The 26175-nt window shown below is 39.8% G+C and overlaps 1 protein-coding gene across 1 annotated transcript in view; it reads left to right on the forward strand.

Annotated features, from left to right (window-relative positions):
• The window catches only part of TENM1 (teneurin transmembrane protein 1), a 305637-nt gene that overhangs the window by 194502 nt on the left and 84960 nt on the right, over positions 1-26175 (forward strand). The window contains exons 12-14 of the mRNA XM_053990269.1: positions 16785-16970; positions 18026-18049; positions 20309-20455. Coding sequence (XP_053846244.1) covers positions 16785-16970; positions 18026-18049; positions 20309-20455 — 357 coding nt within the window. The remainder of the gene's footprint in view (positions 1-16784; positions 16971-18025; positions 18050-20308; positions 20456-26175) is intronic.

Genomic DNA, 26175 nt, shown 5'->3' on the forward strand with positions numbered 1-26175 from the left:
GAGGTTCTGTACAATGCAGAGGATGAAATGGGTAAAGCACAGACTGCTTGTCTGGAGTCAGACAACAGCAGAGCTTTGCAGCTGAGAAACCAGCAGTCTCTCAGCCTGCCTCAAACCCTTGCATTTTGCTATCTCTGTACCACATCATTCTCAGTGCTGTGAAAATTTGCCTTTCTGTAGCACCTTGAAGAATATAGGCTCTTGCCTTGAGGAATTCTGTGTTCCCCAGCAAATTCCAAATACTTTCAAAACACAAGGATACATTATATTTAGTTTTATGGGATTTTTTAAAATAGAAGTTAGTATATTGTGACAGACTTAAAAAGGGAGGAATAGCAAAGGTTCTAGAATGTTTTTGAATATATTGTTCCTGATACAGAGTGGCCCAACCTGAAGAGGGATGAGCCACCTCTATGATACCTTCCCCTACCTGCCCATCTCTAGCTCTTCAAACAATATAAACTTCCATTTTAAAAGTGGCAGACTGGGGAAAGATAAGAGTCAGTATGGGTAGAAGAAGAGAGATGAAGGGTAACTGTGACCCGTGCATATCCTTAAGAATTGCCAATGTTTGGAGGCCCAGCCTGACCTCTGGAATCATTCATGGATTTTTTTGAGGCTGGAAAAGATGATGTTCATGTTGTTTGATTTTCTGTAGAACATTACCAAAGAATAACAATCATCCTTCAGTTTTTGCTTGACACTCATAGTTTCTGTTCAGTTTTTTGAAAGTGAAGCTTCACACAGAGACTGAAAATTAAGGGTAGTCTACCATTTCCTAGATAAATTGTGTCAATTGTGTCTGGCCCTCTCTGCTAAGAAGTTCACCTTCCACTTGTAGTTTGAATAGGTGCAAAGTCTTGAAATCATGTTTCTTTCTGTGAGGTGAAAGACTAGCAAATTATTTGAAGACCTTTCCAGTGCCCAGCCCAATCTCTGCTCTGACCTGTGGACTGGCATAACCCAGTATCACTGCACCACCTCTAGATAATCCTTCCATTTCTAAAGTTACTGCCAGACAATTGCCATCCCTTGAGGGGCAGAAAATCCTCTTGCAGAACTCCAAAGCAGCTGTCAGGATATGTTTTCATTGTGCTTAAATTGGTTCTCAATAAAAACAGTTCAATATGGCTTGAAAGTTGTTCAGACACTTAGAATTGCTAATCCTATATTACTTGTAGGACACAACGTAGGCTGTTTTTTTGTTCAGCTCTGTTAAGATCCATCCTTTCAATATCCTTAGGTGGATATCTGTTTCAGATATGTTTGGCCTCTTTCTACCCTACAATATTGAACTTCCATGAAAAGTCATTTTCCTTTGTTAGCTCAGATTTCAATTTACCTCTCCCAGAGATGACGTGGTTTTTATTTAAGCTTTGCCTTGCTGCTTATGAACATCTTTGTAAAGGCTCTTCCTATCAGCTAACTACAAACATACAGATAATGCACCTCTGATTCTTCTGCCTTCTTTAGGCAGCATCAACTGAATTTCACCCTGGAAAGAGTCTGGCAGATTTTTAGCTACACCAATCTAAACAACATTGTTGTGTCTTTTCGACAGCCATATGTGATCAGGAGAAGAAATTTTAAAAGTACCTTCTGTCTGTCTTTGGTTTATTATATGGACAAGATCAAAGTGTTCTACCTGTTCTCTATGGTTATAGACTGTTGTGTATTTACCATGAGGGAGATGGATTCGCCTGTTGTGCCAGTTCACCAACTGGCCTTAATGCTGAAGGTCAAAAACAAGCTGTGGCTTTCACTGCTTCAAAATTATATTAGTGTCAGAAATTTGTAGAGAAGCCACACAGAGTTATTCCAGCAGAGGTCTTTCAAGTGGTGTACCTGAGACACTGCTGTTATAATTGCAGTTGTAAGGATCCCAAGCCTGCACTCATTATTCAAGTAATATGGTTGATTCTTCCATTCCTACTGGCCTGGGCAGACATTGCTTGCTGCCTTTACCTGTGGTGTGGTCCACGTTGAAATACACAGAGATCCAGCATCTTCTTCTACAGGAACTTTATTTCTTTAGTTGTTTTACTTGCTGTACCTTGAACAGTCATCTGTCCTGCTTTCTGCAGTATTCTTTGGACTATGCAAGGATTAAGGGGAGTTATGTCCATTTTCCCTGAAGGGAGGCACAGGTATCAGGGTAGAGCTAAGCTGATCTCAGTCAGAGATCCACTGATATCTCTGAGAAGAGCTTTCACCATTTTGATTCTCAAAATGTTTCCAAGATAAAAAGAAACAGCACCAGCACTGCTACAGTTCTACATTGTCCAAGATGTTCCCAACAGTAACACCAACCATTCAGCAAACAGGTCATCTTCAAGCACTGAAATGACTTTAGCTCATGCTAAAAAAAAAAAAAAAAGTGTGATTTCATCTCTCAAATAATTAGCCTGTGAAAAAAAAAATGCTTCTCTGATATGAAGCACTGAAAATTAAAAATCCATGATAATGCTCACAACACAAATGAACACATTCTGTTTTGGAATTAATTTGGTGCTATCTCGTTTATCACTTTTCCCATTTAATTGTAGGGTTTTTTCCCAGTTTGGTCATCCTTTGACAAGTCACACCAAAGTGCTCGAAGACATTTAGCTGTTACCAATTTAGCCGTCTTACAGTAGAAGAAAGGAGAAATGCACAAGAGAAATGCACAAGAGACTGAGTTCCATTTCTCATTTAGTCTTCCCCTGCCTCTACGAGATGTGGAGAACAGAAATTTCATACTTTGTTCCAAGTCAGATTGATTATATAATACGTTTTGTGAAAATCACCTGTACTGAAAAAGGTCATCCTTGGAGTATTTCAGAGTCTCAGCATCTTTACACCATGCTGAACCCTGATATGATAGTATGTGAAAATCCATTATCAGTCAGACCTTCAGCATACATCTCAGCTGACCTGGGCAGTAGAGGTGTGATCTACCAATAAATGACACAGTCAGTAGGATGGAAGACTGATATTGCACTATTTTAATGTCACCAGGACTTCAGTATAGTTATCTTTCTACTTACTGTCTATGGATCTTTGTTGCTTTATTTATAGGCTGTCACCCAAAATGCCTTGATGTTAATGAGTCATCTCCCCTTGAAGTGTCTAGGCAGTGCTTTTCAGCAAGAGAAAATCAAACTCGGGAGTGCTGACTGCTCCTGTCAGGTAGAAGGGAAGCTCTGGCTAATTGAAGGTGCAGCACCAACTGAACAAAAAAACTCATCTTCTGTTCTCAAATTGACACCTTTAACATGGAGCCTTGAGATTAAGGGAGGGAAATCAAGAGAAAATGGATGACAGAGTTGTTCAGGGAGGCAGAGCCTTGCATAAATTAGTGTAACTGCAATGATACCAGCAGTGCAGTCCCAGTGTGTTTCAGGTGAGAATCCAGCCCTGAGTCACTAATTAATTGCAGCACTGTGCCTAAAATATTATAGACTGAGAAATCTGTGGCAGAGCTGATGCCTCTGACATCCTGTCCTGCATTCATTTCTTTAGACTCTATTCAGACAAAGTAGGCCAGTTTCTGTCCCCTTACTCCAGGACATTTGTCATAATTCCACTGAATCCATTTATATCACTGAAGCAACCTAATTATGATTGGGAAAAGAATACTGGCAGTTCTTAGTCACAAAAACATTCAACCTAAAATGATTATATGGAGATGATATATATTTAGCATATCTATTTTTGGTTAAGCTCTCCTAGCAAGATTGGTGGTAATTTTACAATGGATAAAAATGAATCAGCAGCCTCTTCCTTCGATATCTTGCGAAGCAAAAAACATCTTTAAAACTGAATTGCTTTGAAAAATGCAAAATGTTGTAATTGTTGTAAATTGATATGTGCAGAGTGGAGTAATTTAAAAATCATTAGAAGTCTGCATTTTTTTCAGTAAAGTGCTTCAAAAAGAAATTAAGGCATAATACAGTATATTAATATAGTTCAAGACATCTCAAATAGGTTTCAAAATTAAACATCAAAAACTGCGACTTGAAAAAATAATTAGGTGAACCTATTTCATCCTAATCAGAAACTCTTCAGGTTTAGGGAATTGCAATGTATGGGTGTCAGTCATTCTCATTTACCAAGGACAAGGATGTTCACTACAAAGAGCTTGCAGTAGAGAAAATGGCCTTGAAATTTCCTCAGTACGTGATGGAATCTCGTGCATTTTCTATAGACTGCTCAGTTGCACATTGGTGCTGCCACTCTGCTCCCTATTTTAGACAAATCTCAAGAACTTTTTAATTATACTCAAAACGTCCTTCGCTGTTTTGTTCTTAAGAAATGATGGACTTGCTTAATTTCATCTAACTGTCCTCTTTCTGTAATTTGTGAGGAGCTTTGCCTATTGCTGCTCTGCTAATTAAAAGGATGATTGAAGTTCTCCTGCTGTACATTGTCTGACATTGTAGAAAGACGCTTTCCTACTACTGTATATTTCATTGAAGAGAAAAAACAATGTGTGACTAGTTTGATTTGTATCTCCTGTAGAGTTGCAAGAGTTTGCAAAAATGTATCTGGTGAGTGAGGTTTCAATTAAAAACATACTAGTTAAAGATTAGAACACTTAATATGTGTTGCTGCAGAATTTAAAACATGAGAAATTTAAGGCAGTGAAAAAGCACTCTAATAAAAATTAATTATCCTTTATGTTCAAATCAGTCCACAGGAAACCAAAAATACCTGATGTAGTAATGTATTGATTTAAGAAATAGGATAAGTCAAGGGTATGAGATATACAGTGAGGAAACATAGGGTGTTTTTCAACTGATTGCTGCTTATTTTGCAGATATGCCAAAAATAATGGCCCTTGCCTTTCCTTTTTCTTCCTGAAAATTAAGATTCCTAATCTATTGCTGTCTGCACCTCATTCAGCAATTAATGGAAATATTCCTCATTCCAATGTAAGTGCAATTCAGTTAAGTCAGCTTTTGTAAATCCTAGTCTAATCCACAGCAAGCTATTACTTTTTCCACAGGGTGGAATCCACAGACCCAGTTTTGGATGCTTCTATCTCAGCAACTCTTGGCTTACCCAGGAGGGAGATACCCAGATTCCTCTGGTGATGGCAAAATGGTTTTGTTTACCCTCCACTCTGGGTAGCTGACAGAGCCTCTCTGTCTGCATGGTACCATGGCTCTACAGGGAGTCCATCCTGTCAGGAATGTCCCCCTCACTGTGCTTTGTGCTAGGCCAGCCCCAGGGGAGTGATGCTCCTTAGGATCCTTGGGCAACACTGGTGCAAGGTCCTGCAGATTGCAAAACTAGAGCTCTTAACATAGATCTGCTGTCATTAGCTAGTAGCAAAACCTGGTGAGTAAGTGGGATTTTAGTAGCAACTCAGGTGCCAAAGTGGTTCAAGGACCTTTGAATTAGGTAGGGTAAGCAAGGGGTTAAAGGGTGCATATTTGTAGTTAAATACCTGCATCCTTCTTTTACATCTCAACCTTACCACCTACACAGGACTCAATGTACTGAACAGGGGTTAAGAACCATGCTAAAACAACTGACAGGATATAGAATGGAAAGGTCTTTCATGAACAGTCTGTGTTCAAGAAAATGTCAAGATGGATATTCTGACTTTGGAATATTTGGAAGCCTTTGGAAGGCTTGTACTCCACAATAACCCTTTAAAAGAGGACTCTGAAGTAGAGGAGCTGTGGGAGAGTTCTGCTGGTGGATGCTGCAGTGTAGGGGGAAAAGTAGCCCAGATGAACAACAGAACAGGAATGACATAGGAAATCTTCCACTTTTAATTTCCTAAGCTGAATCCAAAGATTAAACTCTCACAAATTATCCATACCACCATTGTTTAAAGGAGGGCTCTTGTGTTAGAGTGACCTTCTGTTTCCTCACAGCTGAGAAAGCACAAAAGGGAGTTGTTAGAGCAAGGGTACAAAAGAGCAATAGAACAGCTAGAGGTTTTGTCCTTCAGTGAATTTCAGAGCAGCTATTGTGCAAAATGTGCTGCATCAGTCCCAAAAAAAGCAGATATTTATAATATTTTTTGTTGTCATGGTAAGTGTTGTACAAAAATAGCTATCTTTTCAACATATTTATGCAGCAGAGTCTGAATTTTAGCTTCCTCTGAAAATAGGCAATTGCTATTGGTAGAAGTCAAACCCATGAGAACTTCCCTACATAATGCATTTCTAAGGGTTTTGGTTGTGTATATTGTTGTAAGGGTAATATCTGTAGACATGTAAGGATTTCCCAGTCACTGCCCTCCTTAAGTACATTTGCTTAAATGTTTTGGCTCGAGTCATATGTTTTAAATAAAATTAAATTTGTAATAAGTATCCAAGATTATTTTAATGACAATGGGGCAAAAACTCCTTGTGTATTGTAGCAACAGTGTACAGTCAGGTATGTCATTCTTCAGTCCAGGCAGCCTTGGCTATTTTATAAACAGATTGTTAAAATAGTTTTGGACCTTGGGGTCCAAAATCGTTTTCTGACGGAGCGCAGAGCTGATTGTTCATGTGACACATGATTGTTCAACTCCTGCTCTGGTCCCCCATATGCTGAATTCAAAAATGCCCTGAAGAAGGGTGGCCAGCCTGGTGGTGCCTCTGCCAGCTCTGAGGAGCTGGTACCAGGCTCCACAGAAAAAATGACAGTCATGATCTGCACCTTTGATTTGGCAGCAGTCGGGCAGAGAGCAGCTGCCAGATGCGTGCTGCTATTTCTGTTTGTGCTGCTGACACAGAGAAAGTTATGGTTTCTTTCCTGGGAGCTGCTTTGTGTCTGCCCTCACCTGCCCAGGCTCAGCTGTGAGCACAGGGATGTTTGCTCCCTGCGTGGGGATGGACGCACTGCTCGTAGGCAGATGCTGAGCGCTGTGGGACTCGTGCTAATTGAGGCCACTCTCCTTGGTTTTGTGCAAGAGCTTGTTGTGCCTCACTGCTGAGTTTGTCCAAGGAATTGTTTATTTGTGCTAAAACGGGAGGAAGCAAGGCCAGCTTCATCTGCTTTTGCTTTTGCCTGTGAACCTGAGATGTTACTTAGAAGCTGACTTAATTTCTCACAATAGTTTTTCCTGTAATACAGATTGATTGTTGGGAACACACAGACCAAAGCCTTATTTTAGTTGATTCACTGTTTCATTGAATCATAGAATGACTTGGGTTTAAAGGCACCCTCCAATTTCCCTGCTGTGAACAGGGACATCTTCCACTAGATCAGGTTGCTCAGAGCCTCATCCAACCTGGCGCTGAACACTTCCAGGGATGAGGCACCCACGCTTCTCTGGACAACCTGTGTCTGTGACTCACTACCCTCAGAGTTAAGAATTTCTTCCTAATACCTAATCTAAACCTACCCTCTTTCATTTTAAAGCCGTTTTCCTGTGTCCTATCACTACATGCCGTAGCCCACTGTTCCTCTCCCTCCTCCTTGCTCCCTTCAGGTACTGGGAGGCCACAGTTTGGTCACCCTGAAGCTTCTCTTCTCCAGGCTTAACAGATTTCCATCTATCCATGTAGACTGGCTCTTCAGTGAAAAAAATAAGATAAAAATCACATTCTTTTAAAAGCATTCTGTCCCAGTGCAGAGTGTACATTCTGCAAATCATTATCCCCTTTCCTTCTGAGTGCCAGCTCTGTGTCTAATTTAGGTAACAATGGCATCTCTGTCACTTGTGGGCTGTTAACAATAGCTGTTCTGTGTACCACAGAAGGCTTAGTGCTTATATAGACATATCCTGATCCCCTCAGACAATCTGGTGAACTTTTGCTGAAAATAGGTGTCTCAAAATCTTTGTTTTCTTTTTCTTACAGCATCTTTTGATGCTGTATTTGTTCAGGCTGTAGCTATGAGACAGCTATATTGTATGAAGCTACTGAGCCATCTCTTTAGCTATTTCCCTTTTCCCCACAAAGCCACGGTTGTTCTCCATGTTCCTCGTCGTTATCACAGGCCTCATGCTTTCCCAGATTCTTGTGGTCTGTCACTTGCTCAACAGGTTTCCCATTTTTCCTGCACAACTGGCTTTTCAGTCCAAGGAACTGTGAATTGCATTTCCCTTCTGTGAGTGAGCACAAAGGCATTGCTTTCATCTCACTCATTACAGCTCATGACAGATTGTTCTGGACTGCTTTCATACCATTCTCCTGATCAAACAAAATATCCAACAAGGTAGATGTTGCACAGCACTTCCTCTTGTGGTTCTTGGGGTGTTGCAGAGGATTTTGGGGCTCGTTAGAGTATAAGTCTCCAGTGATGACTGACATCTCACTGCTTTGCTACAAGTACAGCTTGAAATGAAACAGTGAAGACAAATTATAAAACAGGACCAAATTTGACAAGGAAACTCCACGTTTACTTGGGCAACAATATTTTTAAAATGTTCTGGTTAGATTTCTTTGTGCTTCTCCTTGCCCTTATGTCAGTCTAATCTTCCTTGCTATTAAGTTACACTTCCGCTCATTTATTTTAAACGTTGCCCACACTGGCTTCGTCCAACCTGCCAACCTGTATCATCTCTAAAAAAGAGAGAAGCTCTGCAGCTGAAGTCTCTTGTGTGGCCAGCCCAGCATAGTTGTATTCTCCTTTACACCAGTGCTGTGGCTGGATAAACAGAGATGTTCCCAGCGCCAAATGAGGAATCCTGAGAGGTATCAATTTTCAGTGCTCTGGCTGCCTGAAATGAAATATCTGTTAGTATGTTTACCATTACCAGTCCAACTTCTTCAGGCTGTATTGATTAAATTTTTGTACTGTAAAAATACCATTTTGAACCCCAGCGAAATCGATATAGAGTGAGGTTTTATATATATATAAATTGGATTTGGATCAGGAAGAAAATCTTCAGCAGATGAAAAATAAAGCTGGGTGAAAAAAGTGTGATAAAAGATCTCAGAAGGGGGAAAAGTTCCTCTGTCATTTCCCCAGCCTCTGTTGTATTTGCCCTCTAGACCTTTCTGTCTGTCCACTGATTACTTTTCTACACAAATAAATTTTCAAGCAAATTGAGGCTTCCAGTTTCGAAAAGATACTTGTAAATAGATGTAGCATTATCAGAAACTACCTTACAGGGCTTTTTAAATGCAATTGCATTCATATATTTTGTGGTACACGGTAGTGCTAATGGCAACCTTCCTACTGGAGGCCAGAAGAGTTATTTATAGAGTACCTAATGCATCAAGAATAAGTTCAATGAGATGATGGTAGGATTACTTCCAGAAAGCAATTAAAACCACCACTTTATGGATAGTGAAACATTGTGAGTAACAATGAGGATACAGCATTTTAGTTCCACTAGGTTTATTTTATATGTTGTGGCCTGTGGTAAGAAGATAAGAAAAGTAGTTAGGTAACTGCAAGGCAAGACACCAGAAAGGTTTTCTACATAGAATTTACAGTAGGAAGGTTTAAAATGAAGTCATGTTTGGGGAATGAAGAAGTTTTGGGGAAGTTTTGCCTTTGGTAGGTATAGTTGATAGTTGTGCAATAATTGTGTCTGACTTATCCCAAATAATAGTCAGGGCTTTGTGAAGTTTAGATCCCTCCCATTTATTTTCTGAATTACTGGCTATTCAGTAGTTCTTTTCTGCAACACTTGTCTCTCTGAGGAAGACCCAACCTCCTGAAATGCCTCTTTGCCTCCTGGTAGAACAGCTCTTAAGATAATACTGAGCAAAACATAAAGAGTGCCTGGGCCAGTCCTTTACTCAGGTTTCAGCTGTGCTGTTTTGTTTATTTTTTTTTTTAATGCTAGTGAGACCACATAAAAGCTTCTTTTCTGGAATTACTAATTCATTTCATAACAAAACCCAGCGATCTACTGAAGAAAAAATAGAAACAGCTTATCAGTCATGAAATCATGCAGGAAAGGGGGTACTTAATATGAATTTAAGTGTTAGAAGACATCAAGAAGATGCAAGAAAAAAATGGTATTTGAGGGGCTAAGGCACGTTCATGCTTGTGTAATTCATGGAAAACTGTAAATAGTTGGAATATGTTTTGAACCTCTCTAACATCATTCAGAGCCAGAAATGAGGGCAGATGCAATTTAGAGTTGGACTTGTTTTCTCCTTAAGATTTTTTCCAAATAATTCTTCTTTGGCTTGACATAGTTTTGTATGCATGCTACAGTCTTGCTTCGTGACAGTGTCAGAAAGGATAAATATCAATAGCTGAATAAATTTAAGCATTCTAGTCTGATAACAGACTGTAATATAAAAGTGTTTCAGACAAATGTTTCAGGTCAGGTGAGATGAATCTCACTCTTTGAGTCTTTTGTTGGGATGGGCCACCATGTCCCACTTTAGGCAAGGACAGAATCTTCGGAAATGACTGCAAAAATTATTTTGGAAAGATAAATGATAATAAATTCAATGCAATAGTTTTGCAGAAAGAGTTGCTTTGAATTTATTCACACAACTGTAGCACATTGTTGTGGTAATGTGAGGTGACCTTTAATATATTTCCGTGTCAGATATTAGCATGCAATGCATGAAGAGAAGGATAAGGAATGTTGCAGCAAGAGAAGCTCAGATTGAGAGAATATTTGTTTGTGAAGATGGTCTGATAGTGGTATGAATTGCCTGTCACAGTATTGTCCTGTTCTCTCTTGCTGGGAGCTTTTCAGGGATGCCAGGTATGATTTCATTTGAAACCATAATAGATGATCCTGTGAAGTCTTTTGCAGCTCTATTCTTTATAAATTTATGTTAAAATAGATCAGTCATTTGGGAATAATCTATCATATTGATTTATTTTTGGTGGTACTAAATTTCACATTAAGTTCTGTGGCAAGTTCCCGTCACGTGTTCCTCAGTGGTGCGGAGGATAGGGAAGAGATGGGCAATGCACCATTGCTGCCTCTCCACACGGGAACATGATTTCAGTTTTTCAAAGGGAACATGTTCAGAAAACCTGGCAACTGACAGAGCAGGACTGTAGCATTAATGGTTTGAAGACATTTGCAAATCCCTTTGATTTTCAACTCAAGCTTGAAGAGCCAGTCCCACTGGACGCTGGTATAACCCATGTAGTACTGCTGTGTTGCCCTTAAAAAAGCTGTCCCTTGCTTGATCATAGGTCACAGAATGGTTTGGGTTAGAAGATATCTTAAAGATGATCCAATTCCAGCTCCCCTGCCATGGGCAAGGGCATCATCTGCAAGACCAGGATGCTCCAAGTCCCATCCAGCCTGGCCTTGAACACTTCCAGGGATGGTTTATTGGCATAGCTGTGGCTGACTAAGAATGTAAAAAATTACACACCTAACTAACATTCTGTGACACTGATGGGAAAGCTCAGATGCAGTTAATATCCAAATTGCCAAAGAAATTTATGTAAATTTGGAAAATAGGATAAGCTGTACCATAAAAATAACATCTCTTCTAGTAAAGATATGTACAACTTGATGTCTGCATAAAAGCTCTACTGTGCACTCCTAGGTAACCTTCTTTAAGGGGAACAAATTTCCATTAGGTTTTAAAGAAAAAAAAAAGCTCAAATGCTTTTGAAACTCCTAAAACCTTACATTTTTGAACTCTCTTGTGGTGTAAAAAATTATATTAATAAAGGCAGTTGCTGAAAATAAAAGCCAGAACAGTGTTGTCTCCAGGACACAGCAGGAAGGTAATTTAAAAAGCTCAGGAACATGTTGAAATTATCATGCAAACTTATTAAATGTAATGTATATTTAAATTGAAAAAACTTCTTTATTCGGTCTAGATAGGTGATTTTTTTGCTGCCTCTAGCAGTTAAGCTTATTGGGTAAAAGTCAGGGTAGATTAATTTCTAATCTTTATGGAAAACCTCTTATTAAAAAATGGATAGCAAAATTATTAATATAATATTGAAAGTTTAGACTGTCTGTAGAACAAGACTGACCACTGAACAACAGTATAATGAGTGTTTCGTAGTATTTGGCCACTTTTGTTTACATATAGTTTTGTATTCTTAACATGATTTTCTAGGAGTTATTTCTGACACATGTTGAATTAACATTAAAATCTTCCCTATCATTACAAATTATAAAATATTTAGCTTTAATTTCCCTTTTCATAACACATAAGTAGGAACTTATTATAAAACACATTTGAAAGAACTCATTGTTGACTTAGGTAATTAAAATGAAGAGTGTGGAGTGAATTTTTAATGCTTTTTAGATTAGCTCAGGAATGATCAACTATTTGTCTCCTCCTCAAGAATATGTACAAATAATGGTTCACAGCTCACATTTGCCTTTTTCCAAGAAATTAATGAGCATACAGAATTGAGGACATATCAGTAAAAATTCTAGACTGAACTGAACATTTTTTAAGTCTCTTCTTCACAACATTAATTGGTGTGAGTCTAAGGACTTGGAATTTTAGATTTGATGCAAACTGTATTTGATGAAAGTCTGAGGGAAGCTGCTGGGGTCAGCTGAGGCCAGCCCCCGGCACTCTGCCAGCACAATGCTCACAGTGACTCTGCATGGCTGGGCTTTTTTCAACAACAAAATTAACTTTCCAGGCCTACATTTAGAGAACCTTGTTTGGATTTCAAAGTGTAAAGGTACAAAAACTGACACGGGGCCATGAATTACTGTGAATTTGGGTGACTTGGTGTCCTGGGAACCCTGCAAATTCCCATGTGCTGAGGAGTGGGTCTCAGCCACAGACCAGCCTGTAACCCAGATTGCTGCAACCCAGCTTGCTGCCCAGAGCTCAGGCAGGCAGGTCTATGTCCCACTAAAGCGTGACACAGAGGAGTGGCAGGGCAGAGATGGGTTTATGTAAGCCTAAACACCAACATGGTGCAGGAGCTAAAGTATTGTGAGCGTGGCACTGTACATGGTAAGAATGAATGGCAATTAATGGAACAGCACAAGTAAAGGCTTGTGGTGTAATATCCCTGAGTCAACTAATCCAGACAGTACCTCTTGTCACCTGCCTCCCTTGTTACCTTACAGAAGTCATCTCTTTGCTCTTGTCCTTTGCAGTTAGATGATGGCACAGCTTGTGGCTCCTCAGCAGGACAGTGTCTGTCCAGGCTGGGATTTGCATCTCTTCCCTCGTCCTGCCTGTATTGCTGCTTTGATCTCTCCTTGGGCTGATTTAGCTCAGCTAGCTGTCAGGTATTAACCCAGGAAAACAAACCAAATAATTATCTGACAGTTCCATGATCTAAAGCATCTCACCAGTTTCCCATGCTAAGCGCTAGGCAGGGATCACAGAGCCACGAGATGGATGGAGAGGAGGAGCAGTGGAATACCTGTTTCAATCAGAGAAGACATTTTTGGCTGTCTCAGCTGCTTGCACTGACCCACAGCTCAAAGCCCTTCCCCACTGTGCTGGCTCTGCTGCATTTTGTGGTGCTTCTGGTCCTGTAGGACCAACTGCTTTGGAAGGAGGAATATGCTCCAGTCATGTCTGACTTGCTGTCCTACTTCATTTCTGTGTGAATTTTTGCCACATCAGCTTTATTTGAAGCTATTTACCTAGTTAAATTTACTGTATAATTTCCCATTGCAGTTGGTCCCTGAGCACTCACTGGAGTATCTCATTTTGTCCAGTCTCTGGCAGAAACCCTCAATACTACAAACACAAATGCTAATGTGGCTCACTGCTACACAAAGGTTTCTGGGCTTGTTTATCTGCAGGAGGAGTTAAGAAATAGTTTTGCATTTAAAAGCAGGACAACCTGAACTGATAATCCTTTTTTTGATCTTAGTTGTCTGAATTAGCTGTGGATTAAAGCTGCATGTTTTACCACAGCATTAATAGGATGACATTAGGCTTGATTTGCCTTTCTTTGCATGAGAAGTCTGTGGAGAATCTTGGATTTGCTTGGCAGAAGAATACATTATCATGGTAAACAGCACTTCTGAAGGCTTATGAAATCACCAAAAAGAAAGTCTCATGGTTGCCTCAGTGATGACAAAGTGTGAATTAGCTGAACTGCAGGTCAGCTAGGGTAGCTGAGGAAAGTGTCTGATCCAAACTAAGAAACCTCATTTTGTTACATCTGGTGCTTACAGAATTGGGTTTGGTTTTCATTAAAGAACATTTAGAATCAATATTTTGGGGAAAAATATAATTTTTAGAAGGAAATGCAAGAACTAGGTATGTAATTCCAAGTATGCTCTTGTGTTGGAAAACAGAACAAGAAAAAGAAGCCTTATGAGTGAAGACTGTATGTATTGATCTAGGATATTTTTTAATAAGATAGGAAATCTAGAATCTCCACTTCATTAAAGATTAGGACCTTAAGTTGTGTTTAAACATTGTATTCCATGTGTAGGGAAAACAGTGGGAAACTTTCTGACACATTAAGGTCTGTTTAATTTTTTGGTTTTAAAAGGGAAATGTGTGCAAGATCTGTTCCTGTGGTAGGAATGTGTCTACATTGCCTTCAGCTCCGTGCTGCTATTTCTTTTGTTTGTTTGGAAGATGAGTTTGTCATGATTAGATTGTGCAGGGTAGACAGACATGGGGTGCAGCCATGCATGCCATGTGTGGGAATGTGTTCAAGGTTTTCCACAGCTGGTTCTTGGATCTGTCTACAGGCAGAGGCAGGAGCTGCTAGCACTGCTGACGGGGTCAGAAGTTCTATGTATTGCTTTGTTTACCCACTTCAGCCATCGCCATTTCTGTATTTCAGTCTCAAAGCTGCAAAAATCTGTGTAGTAGAATGTCAATCCAGAGGGTCAAAAAGACCACCAGTTCCACTTACCTCAGTATATTGTAAACTACACAATATTTCTTAATATCCTCTTAACAATCTTTGCCACTTTAAGTAAAATATCAAAAACAATAATTATAATGAACTAGAGGGAGATCAGGGGAGATCAAACACGTCCCTCTAGCAGCCTAAATTCTTAAAGTATTTTCTAGATTTAACTTTAGGAGTAGGCTGGTGCCCAAGCTGGAACAATAGGTTCAAATAAAATCAGTGATCCTCTGCCAGTCTGCTTGGGGAGTGCTTGGGGATGCTTTCGTGATCTGGTGGGATCAATTTACTTCCTAAACATAGGAGCAAGTATTTGGACATCTTGAGTACCAATGGAATAAGAAAGCAAGTCCTCCTGTAGTCCTCCAAGTGACCTCCCAAGTTTCCAAGGAACAAACAAGTAACAAAACAAAAGAGCCAAGACAAATTATGCAGCAAGGGGGAAGAAAACCTTTCCAGTACCTGCAGGCAGGCAGTCCAAGGCATGAAGCAGTAGATGAATACATGATCAGCAGGCAGCAATCAAGACTTTCTAAGGTATAATGCCCAGACTCAGCGCAGTTTTTCATTTTGATATAACAGAGCAGTCTCTTTTCTTGTCTTACATATTGTTTTCAGGAATATCATAAAATCATATCATCAGATAATTATTTTTATCTTGTACTCCAGTACAACACAACTCCTTGTCCGAATATTAAATATTATTATTTTCTATATAGCTGATTTTGACTTCCTAAGGACAGTACTTTGCAGTTGCTTTTACTGAATTTTGTGTGATGTTCTTTATCATGCCTTCTGCTTCTGAATTTGAGTTGGACAATGCTCTTGCAGTTTGTCACTCACTCATCCTTTTGATTGTGCACTGTGCTGTTACCCTGGCTATTAACAAAAATAAGGACTAAGCTCTCACTCAAGACAGAGCCCAGCATGTCTTTCATGTCACTGTGCTGTTCCAGCTCTGTGCTGCTTTTTCCTTTGTGTTAAAATGATTGGAAGATAAGATTTCAATTTAAACTTTAAAAACTTTTCTTGGTATGTAAGTGATAGCATTTGTCACTACAAATGCGTTTAAGGATGTTTATATACAATAGTTCCAAGATCTAAATGATCATTGTTTAAAATCTGCCAAGGGAAAAATTCTTCCACAACTAAATATGTACCTCTGACATTTGAAATCTGAGCAGACACGAATGTTTGGCTTATACATTAAGTGCAATCAGCTGCTTTCCGAGAGGAAGAAGGAAGAGACATTTCTGTAGCAGGTTAATTGCAGGATAACAAGCAAATTCTGTGTCTTTACAATAAGTATTCTAAATAAATTCAAACTACATGGAACCTTTCTATAATGAAACCATTCTTTTCACAGAACAGCTTTAGTATACATAGAAATAGAATTGCAATTAGCGTATGGTGCTGTATTGAAACAATTCAGGACTTTCATACCACTTCACAATCAGGGCTGTTCTACAGTGCCCAGGTAGAGAAATTCTTCCAAGGGCAATGAAGGAGATATTATTTGAAACAGCTTTCCTGGTTTCTTAGCAGTTGACTCATGAAGGTCAGGAAGGAAAAAAAAGTCTGAATTCTTGAAAGTCATTTTAGAACTAGTCATGTAATGTTACATGCTGCTGTCAGAGTGCTTGCCTCGTCTCCTTTTCTGGTGGCTCTCTGTACTGCAAGTGAAGGCCTTTTTGTCATCCCTAAAAACATTTTAATACCTAAAAGATTGGTTTGCTTATATATATTTTATGTGCTACTTTATTCTTTAATTCAGTTCACAATATTTGAGTTTGTAAGAGATTTTAGAATTGAGTCTCAGAAGAATTAGTCAAAAGATACGTGTCGTTGTTTGTCTGCTTCAGACTTACTACTCTGCCCTCTGCAAAGCCATCATTTGCAGTCCCCACCCCGAAAAAATAAATGATCTGACAACTGCTAAAGAAGGAGGGAACCAGATTGCTTAAGGTCTGTAATGAGTGACAAAATCCCATGTTTGATCCAGCTGATGAGTGATATTCATACAGAAGTGAATTAGTCTTGATGCAAAGTTGATTTGCAGTATGACAGTGCTGTTCCACGTGGTGTACTTTTGTTTTTCTGTGCAGAGCTGTGTACCCTGGACTGTGGCAGCCACGGTGTCTGCTCCAGAGGGATATGCCAGTGTGAAGAGGGCTGGGTGGGACCCACCTGTGAAGAACGGACCTGCCACTCCCACTGTGCCGAGCACGGGCAGTGCAAGGATGGGAAGTGTGAGTGCAGCCCAGGATGGGAAGGGGACCACTGCACCATTGGTAAGGGGCTTTTCTACCTCAAGAAATGAAATACATAAAATCTTAATCCAGTCCTACACAGATTGGCATCATTCTGATTGAAATCTATTTGGAAAAGCAGAACTCAGAGTCCAGGCAGGTGTAAAAAAGGTGCCTCTGCACTCTGTCCCACAGAACAGCAACATGGCACAGCTTTCTGTATAGAGGAAATAACAGATTAATTAATTAAAAAAAAAAAAACCACAGAAAGGAAAGATAGCTCAGTCCTAACTTATCTTTGGGATGTGTTCATATGTGAATTTGTAGTCAGGAAAGAAAAAAATGTTTAAAAATTAGAAGGTGTGAGACTAAGCTATTATTTACCTAATGTAATTCCTGCATTAAATCTCTTGCCTTTCTGTCTGAGGATTTACATATTTTACTTACTGCTAATGGTGTTTTTCCTAGAGCTGACTGCTAACAATATTCCTAATAAGGTAAAGCTTTCAGATCTTTTTAGAAGTCATTAGTCTACTATAAAAAATGTAATAGTTATATTTTTAATGAAATTCAACAGTTTTTTGCAAAGTCTAAGAGTGTTTCTCCCTAAAACGTCCCAAAGTGAGATTATTATCTAATTTTCAGAGATGAGCAGCGTAAGGTCTCACATTTATTTCTTGAAAAAAATTCTAGAATGTGTTATCTTTATCTGGAGCATTTTAAGATAATTCATTCTCTGGCTCTAGAATTCACTAAATCAGATTCGCTAAATCAAGAATTAGGTTTGTGATGGAAGAACAGCCTAATTTTCTGAAGATTGTTTAGAGCAAATCCAGTGAAGGACCAAAATACTTAAAAACATAAAAAGACCTGCTGTTCACATTGTAGGCAGTGCCAGGTGTGGTCCCTGCACGCTTGTCATCAAATGGAGAACGATCACAAACACAGTGCTCTGGTCACAGCAGCAGGAATAGATCTGCCTGCAGGAAGAGGGAGACATTTTATATCTAACCCCCAGGTGTCAAGCCATAAGCAAATGTATTTTCATTTGGTACAGAAGTTTGATCCATCTCAGTTTTGTTCTTTTCTTTTTTAAGCTCACTACTTAGATGCTGTTCAAGGTAAGTTTTTCATATCAGCATTCCAAAAAAATAATGAAAATACACAAAAGTATTGGGAATGGAGTGTTTTCTGTTACTCATTTTGTTTGAGCTTCTGTACTGCTAGATTCCCAGAATAGATGACACATTTGTTTATGGAGATATATATAGATATATATGCATACACAGAGATTGACTGCAGAAAATGCAGTTTTTAATATGTGCTCAACTCATTTGCAAAGTTCTACCAATGTAAGCATGTTTTACAGGGCCATCTGATGTGCTGTGTTAGGCAAATTCATTTTTTGCTCTTGTTTACCATCCAAAGTAATGCCAGAGCTGAGAACTTGCTAAAAAGCTTGTGTTGATACTGTCTCCCATAAGAAGTAAAAAAAGTATTCTTTTGTCAATTATGCTTGAAGTAAGTTTCTTTTGGTAGAGCAGTAATCTTGTTTTCTAAAGCTGTCTGTGCCAGATGTGATCTAGTTCTCTTCAGATCATTTGATACAAGAGTTATATTTGATGTTGCTTTGTGTCTGGTGCTGTTCATTTGACCCCCGTGTCTCGCCGCAGGTCAGTGTGAGAGCCTTCCCCAGGGTGGCAGCAGTCCCTGTGCCTGGCCCACGCCAGGCAGAGCAGTGGTGCACAGCCCCTGCCAAAAATGCTGCTCACTGAAATACCAAACTAGCCATTCGTTCAGAAAGATCTCAGTGCTTATTTTCTGTTTCGTGTTTTATTTCTTTGGAATTAGATAATAATAAAAGCACATAACCATTCATTTTATTGCATTTTTAGACTTAGAGGGTATACATAGTACACAGTAGCATACACAGCAGCAAAATATAACCATGTACAAGAAATTAATTAACTCAGCAGGACAGTGACTGAAAGTGGAAAAACATCCACATTACCCAAAAGAGCTCTCACATCCTGCCCTTTCCCCCAACTCCCTGAAAGAGGTTTTTATTGTATCTCTGATGGTTGCCAAGTTCATGTTGTTTTGGAATAGCATCTTCCATAACTCAGTGTGAGAAAATTGTGCCACCCATCTCCAGTTTTTCTGAGCAAGAGTCAGACTCTCAGATTCCTCTGTTTGCAGATGTGATTTTTAAACTGAGCCAAGGGTGAGAAGGAGGGAGATCATGTGTCTCATGTAAAGTTACCAGGAAATGTGCTGCATGTGGGGCTGTGAATCACAGCCTGACAGACCAGACGCTCTGACTGGCTCCTCCAAACTCAATTTGGAGCATCTTGGGGCTGTCAGGCACTGATTCTTTCCTCCTCAAAAAAACCCTCTCTCTGATAACACCTATGTGTTGATGATCAGTATCAGGTGCACAGGGGCTTTCAGACCCTGCATGTCCATCCTGGCAAAAAGAAAGGAGCCAGCTTAGAAGTGATGCCACTCACTCTGTCAAACTTGCTGCTGAGCTTTATCCATTGTCCTTTGGCTCCGTGTGTGACATGGTGAGGATCTGACAAATGTCTGAGCTGGCACTGCACTATGCAAGCAGATGGACATGAGTGTACACATCCAAGAGACCATTCCTGTCTCACTCTTACAGGCAGGAAATCTAGATGTGAATGTCCAAATTACTATTGATTCAGAGCTTGCAAGTCTATAATCAAGAGGATGCTACAGTCCTTGGTCCAGTTTTGATCTAGAATCAGCACCACCACCAAAGGGCATGTGCTGGTCCTGTTGGAATCAGCTATAAAGGAAGAAAGTGGAACAGGAAGGCAGTGCTCCCTCAATTGCCTTCTGTGGAAAGAGTGTGTTGTAGCATAAATCAAATTGGCTTTTTCTCAGTCAGATGAGTATTTATGAACAGAATAAAAAGGTCACTTCCACTCCCTGCAATGTGTAGGATTATGTCCACAGATGCCAGTTTGTCATTTAGACAATATTTTCCATGTGTATCTCTCATATAAATCTTGATATGTGTGTGTGATATTGTTAGTGAACTACAGTTTATTTTTCAATAGAGAAAGAGATGGACATGACTTCAGAACTTTATAGCATGACTTTACTCACTTTTTTTCCTGTGCACAAAATATTAAACACTAAAAAAATCCTCATTGTTCACTGAGAAACTACTTTTAGGCAAGCAAAGGGAAGGACAGAGTTGGGAATTTTTCCATATTTGGCCAGAAATGTAAGTGGCTCCCAAGCTGTGATCATTTGAAGGCGGTGCTAGAAGAATGTTAATGAATAATTGCAACTGCAAAATTGAAAATATCCCTTCATGAAGGCTTTTTTTTTCACACTTTCTATTTTAGATGGTTGCCCAGGTCTCTGTTATGGAAATGGGAGGTGCACTCTTGATCAGAATGGGTGGCACTGTGTTTGTCAAGTGGGCTGGAGTGGCTCGGGATGTAACGTTGTCATGGAAATGGTGTGTGCAGATAACCTGGACAATGATGGAGGTATGATACATAATTCATGTGTCTCTGTTTATCTGTCACATCCTTGACTGCCATTTAAATCCATAGTTTTGGTGTATGCTTGCCTTTTTATCACAAAATGCCAATGTTTGTCTGTTTGCTCAAGACAGTTGTTCCACTGACTTCATCTGAAGTAGCACAGTGAGGGAACAGACCCTTGTGCTGGATGCTACTGAAGGCAGAAAATATCTGTGGCCATATTTACCATCCCAGTATTTGCTTTTTTCTCATAAAAAGCAAAACAAAACAAAAGTGTAATAGATAATTTCCTGTATCTCCTTTCTATTCTTCCTCATAATTCTGTCAGTCTTTCAGAAAAAACAGCCAAGAGATATCCAAATGAAAAAAACCTCCGTGCCTGTCAAAACGCATCCACTTAGTCTTCTATTATTATTAATTTAATATATTTGCAGCATAAACTGCACATTTGCAGTTGCTTTTAACATTAGTCTCTCTTAATATTTCTACTGAGACACAGCACATGTTCTTGCAATTATCTGGACCTACTTTTGAAGGACTGTTGGGGAAACTAGTGTAGAAAGTGTGCAGAAGAGATTTTGGAAAGTACTGTAAAAAGAGCCCTGTACTGAAATAATAATTTGCTCCTTTTTATCAGTTGAACCAAGGGCATTTGGCACTAGATGCTCCCCTCAGTTCTCTGTGATCTTGATTTCATTCTAAGGTTGCATAAGTTTTAGGTTTGCTGGAGAAAATGTAGTTCTTTCATACACTGGTCTCTGCTTCCTTTCCAATATTAGTTTGTTCTAACACAAGAGCTGGAACCTTTTTTTTTTTTTAAAGAAGAAACATCCACCTCTATTTCAAACTTGCCAGTGGAAGAGAAGCCACAATATTCCTGAATGGTTTCTCTCAGAGTTAATTTTTCCTATCTGTTTTAGGAATACTTATTTACTGAACAGTCAAGGACTTCTGCTTTTCTCTCCTTCACCTGCTACCACCCTTTACCGTGTGCTTGTCCCATCCTCAGAGCTGTGCAGCTTTCTCATCCAGAGAGTGGATTCAAGGCCAGGTTGGATGAGGCTTTGAGAAACCTGCAACAGTGCAAGATGTCCCTCCCCACAGCAGGTGGTTGGAACAAGGTGATCTTTAAGGTCCCTTCCAACCCATACAGTTCTATGATTTTATGATCAGCCCCAAACATGGTAATTTTTTTTTTCTTAGATTGCACATGGAGATGTATTAAAATGCATATTATCTTATTGTGTCACACCTAAAGACCATATCAGTGTCCTGGATGAGATCTTACACTTGACTGTAGAGGCAAACCTTGCTATGATGATTGTCTGTTTTCTTCTAGGTCATTGATAAATTAAGCCTGATGTAGGTCCAAGAACTGAGGTCACTGTGGGACCTCAATAGAAACGTTCTGACTCAGTGATGATTCCTCATTTACAGATATATTTTGAGACCTTCTGATTTTGTATCCTGTGGGCTCTAAGACCCTGCTGTCCTTTGGCAAAGGCTTCCTCATTTCTGAACCCTATTCAAAATCACCTTAGTCCTCTCATATCCTTCCTTTTCCACTTTATTTCCAAGAGGTCCAAGAGCCCTGTCTCTGCCCACTGTCTGTGCTCTCCTGCACTAGTGTGTGTCCCTGTCACACAAGGTCCCACAGCTGGCGTCCCTGCCCCCCTGTGCTCTCCCATCTGTCACTGCTCTCCCCCGCTGTCCGAGCCACTGACTCACCCGCCTGCACTCTTAAATCTGCCCACTAAAACCCTGCTTAGCTTGTAATGTATGGAAAGCATTTTCTGATACACTCTGTGAACTGGCTCTGTATAAACTGCCCTGTACTGTGATTTTGGGTGCTTTATATTCTGCAATAACAGTAAGTTATTGGAAGAGTTGGCACTTTTAACTCTAAATCTCCTTGAATTTGTCAGTTTAAGGCAGACACTTCACATCATTTCACTGCAGGTTTTAAAAGCAATTTTCTTTTCCCTTTTTAATGGGAACATAACATGGACTAGGACAGCTCTGTTGACATTAAAATTAGAGATAAGTGCAGAGAGAAATATTTAATTAATCTGACTACTACAGATGGGCTAAATGTAATTAAGTTTTCTTCACAATTTCCTGTAAGAAAAGAAAATGATATCTACATATTATAACCACTTATCTTTATATATATATGAAGTTTGTATGACCTGATTTGGCATAAGTATAAATCAGAAAAATTCCCCTAAAGTCATTGGAGTTATACCAGTGTTGGGTGAAATCAGAAGCTGTGTGTTTCAGGGTTTGTATACCAATACAACAGCAAAAGCAGGCATTGGGAAGGAGGTGTGACATTACCTCTTAAGTCTTGTTTGCTGGGAGGTTGAGCATTAGACTGTGAGAATATTATGATGACATAGCAAGTTTCCATCCATCAAGTTACACACCTGGAGTAGGTTCATCAGGATGGAAGTTATTAGTATTTTCACCTGCAGCTGAGGTGAGTTAAGAGCTTGCACTCAGGTGAGTTAAACAGCTGACAGGTGGTAGCTTCCTAAGGCCTTAGGATTTGATCACAGTCAGTGACATGGAGCCCAAGAGATAATTAAGTGCCCTTGTATAGGCCAAAGCATGGAATTCTCACCTAGCAAAGGTCTTAATCATTCCAGTTGTGTTTAAATCAAACATTTATATCTCACTCATATTGTGCTTCAAGTTCATGAGGAGGAGGTCACCACCAAAGAACAAAGCTGTAGTAAAGTTCAGCAATTATAATTTCAAACAAACTCTAATTTTAGGACTTAGATAAAGGGATAATTTTGCGCAGTTTTAAGTTATTTTTTCAGTTAATTTGTCACATAGTACTTTCGGGGATGGAAAACCTGAAATTTTTATCATTTAAAACTACACTTAGAGACACGGTAAAAAAAATGCAGGTGAGTCCCAACTATAACGGTTCAATAATGTCATTTAATTGGCATGAGGAAGAGTTAGTGTTGTTGTTTACCCTGTATTAAGAGCACAAAAGCTTTGAGGGGGGGTAAGTCTTGAACTCATTTTTTAAGGACTGATATGATCATATAAAGAAAAGCCATAAGCATATTCACAGGCTTCCTGGTCCTGCAGCCACTGAAGCACCAAGATCCCTTCAGTGCAGTTACTGCTGGAGTAAGATAAAACACATGTGGAACTATTCTCGGGGGCAGGGAAAGTACAATTTCTTTTAGAGCCCCATTAGGATTCGCTGCACTTGTTCCCTGGCTGTACCAGAACTGCCTTTCCCATTCCAGCTCATAACTCTCTGTTAGCTTTTTCCTGCTCGCAGACTTAAGGGCATGTTTACCTGTTCAAATATCACTACAAATATCAGTGGAAAGGTCTTAGCATTATAACAGATGCACGATGGCATGGTTTGCACTTGCTCTCATGGAGTGCTTCTGCAGTCTGTTAGCAGTGCGATGTCCATTAAAAAATGCCAAGGAGTCAAGCAGGTGTCCTTTGCAGTGGGGCCTTTCCCTCACTGTGGCTTCCCTCAGCATAATTCCCCATTCCTTATCCTCCTTCTTTCACTGTCTCAATGGACATGATTTCAGTTTATTAAGATGGCCATTCAGCTCACTGAGCAGGTCATTTCCTCATGTCCTGCCACTAATTTAGATTCACTGGAAGCTCCAGTAGCTCCAGAAGATCTCTAGAAGGCTCTGCTGAGCTCTTTGCAGGCAAGGTGCCTGTGTCTTGGGGCAGGAGGCAGAACACACTGCTGAGGTGTGGGGACACACAGGGCACTGGGGGGTCACACCAGGGGTGTGACACCAGGGGTGACTCAGGGGTCACACCACACTCAGTTGTAGCCAAGCTACAATTTGCTTGGTTTTTGGACATACACTTACCCAGCTGCTGCACAAACAGGTCTTTGTCTCAAGCTGAAAGTTGCAGCCTGTCACTCCCATTAGTTTCTTTGATACAGATCTCTTTTAAATTTGCCTGCCTCTCCTTTTATCATTTGCCTTTCATGAATCAATCTTGCCTGTTTGTTTTTAAGGAAAGTGCTGTTTACTACAAGCTTTGAGTTCTTTTCCAAATATGCCTTCAGTCACTTCAGACAGTTATTGTAGCATTCTCCAAGCTTTTCCAAGCACAAAGAAATATATGACTCAGCATAGCCTTGGGTTGATAACCAGTGCTGCTAAAATATTGATGTATTTCTGACCCGTCCATTGGCGTTTTAATAACCTATCCATCACAGAGATATTGAGTCCATATATAAGTAATATGCTATTATTACCCAATATAAATAATACTGATGGGAATGGTTTTCATTGTTGCTGAGCAGCGAGGACTCTCTAGGGATACTTAGAGTTTCTGAAAACCCTGATATATTCATATTGTCCCGAGTGTGGAAGACCAAACACTGCTGGTACTCAGTGGGTAAAGCACTCACAGCCTTTCCATAGGTACACTGATGGGTTTCCTTATATAAACACCAGCGTTCCCAGTTAACAGCCTCACTGTCTGCTGCCTGCTATGTATTATGGATACAATTTGGGCACTTTGAATTAATGCATATGAATAAGCATTAGAGACTCTTGACAGTTGCTGCTGCTGCTGCTTCGTCTCTTCTGAAGTTCTTCTTTGATTCTGTTTGCTTAGATTCCTGGCAACACTAATTAGACTGAACTGAGCCTGTGGTGAATAAAGTCAGCATAGGCAATATTTAAGGAGACACTTAAATACCATTTTTTACTTTCTGTGAAAATGTTCTGAACATAGATCTCACAGCTCCATCTCTGGCTTGCCCTCACTGGGATCAGTATAGACGGAGCAGGAGTGCACTTGATGCACACACACCCTCTGGATAGCTCTGCAGCAGTGAAAATGAAAGTTATTGGTACTTACAGAATTATAGAATATCCTGAGTTGAACAGGACCCACAAGCATCATCCAAGTGTGGCTCCTGACCCTGCATGGAACAGCCCCAAAAATCACACCATGTATCTGAGAGTGTTATCCAAACGCTTCTTGAACTCTGTCAGGTTTTGTGTTGTGACAGCTTTCCAGGAAAGCCTGTTCCAGTACCCTACACCCTCTGGGTGAAGAACCTTTTCCTAATATCCAACCTAAACTTCCCCTGACATGGCTTCACAGTGTTCCCCCAAGTCACCAGAGAGGAGAGATCAGTGCCTGTCCCTCTGCAGGTGTTGAAGACCACAATGAGGTCTTCATCAGTCTCCTCCAGGCTGAACAAGCCAAGTGGCCTCTGATGTTCCTCTTAGGGCTTCCCCTAGATGGCTTTCACCATCTTCATTGCTCTGCTTTGGACATTTTCTAATGGCTTTATATCTTATGTCATGGTGCCCAAAACTGAGCACAACGTATCTAATCTAGAGATTAGATTTTCATGTCACTGAGCAAGTGCATCATTAGGATGTCTTTGTGAGCCTGTCTGCATACATGTTCATGCACCATATAAGCATCTACACCACTTCTTGTAGTATTCTGGGTTTGACATTACCATAAAACTTCAAATTTATTTGTTTACATTAACCAGGTAGTTAATTTCAGTACATCTTCTGCATGTGTGAAAAAAGATTGAAAGAGTGAGAGCTCTGCTCATTTAATGAACTTTTAAGCAGAAGAATAGCAATTGTAAGTTTTATAGCTAGTTATGTTTTCCTCACCAGAACTTAATGATAGTGGATGGTTTATTAAAATAACTAACATCAGCAACATGGGAGGTAGAGTCT

The sequence above is a fragment of the Vidua macroura genome, chromosome 14 (genome assembly GCF_024509145.1).
Source record: "Vidua macroura isolate BioBank_ID:100142 chromosome 14, ASM2450914v1, whole genome shotgun sequence".
Taxonomy (NCBI): Eukaryota; Metazoa; Chordata; class Aves; order Passeriformes; family Viduidae; genus Vidua; species Vidua macroura.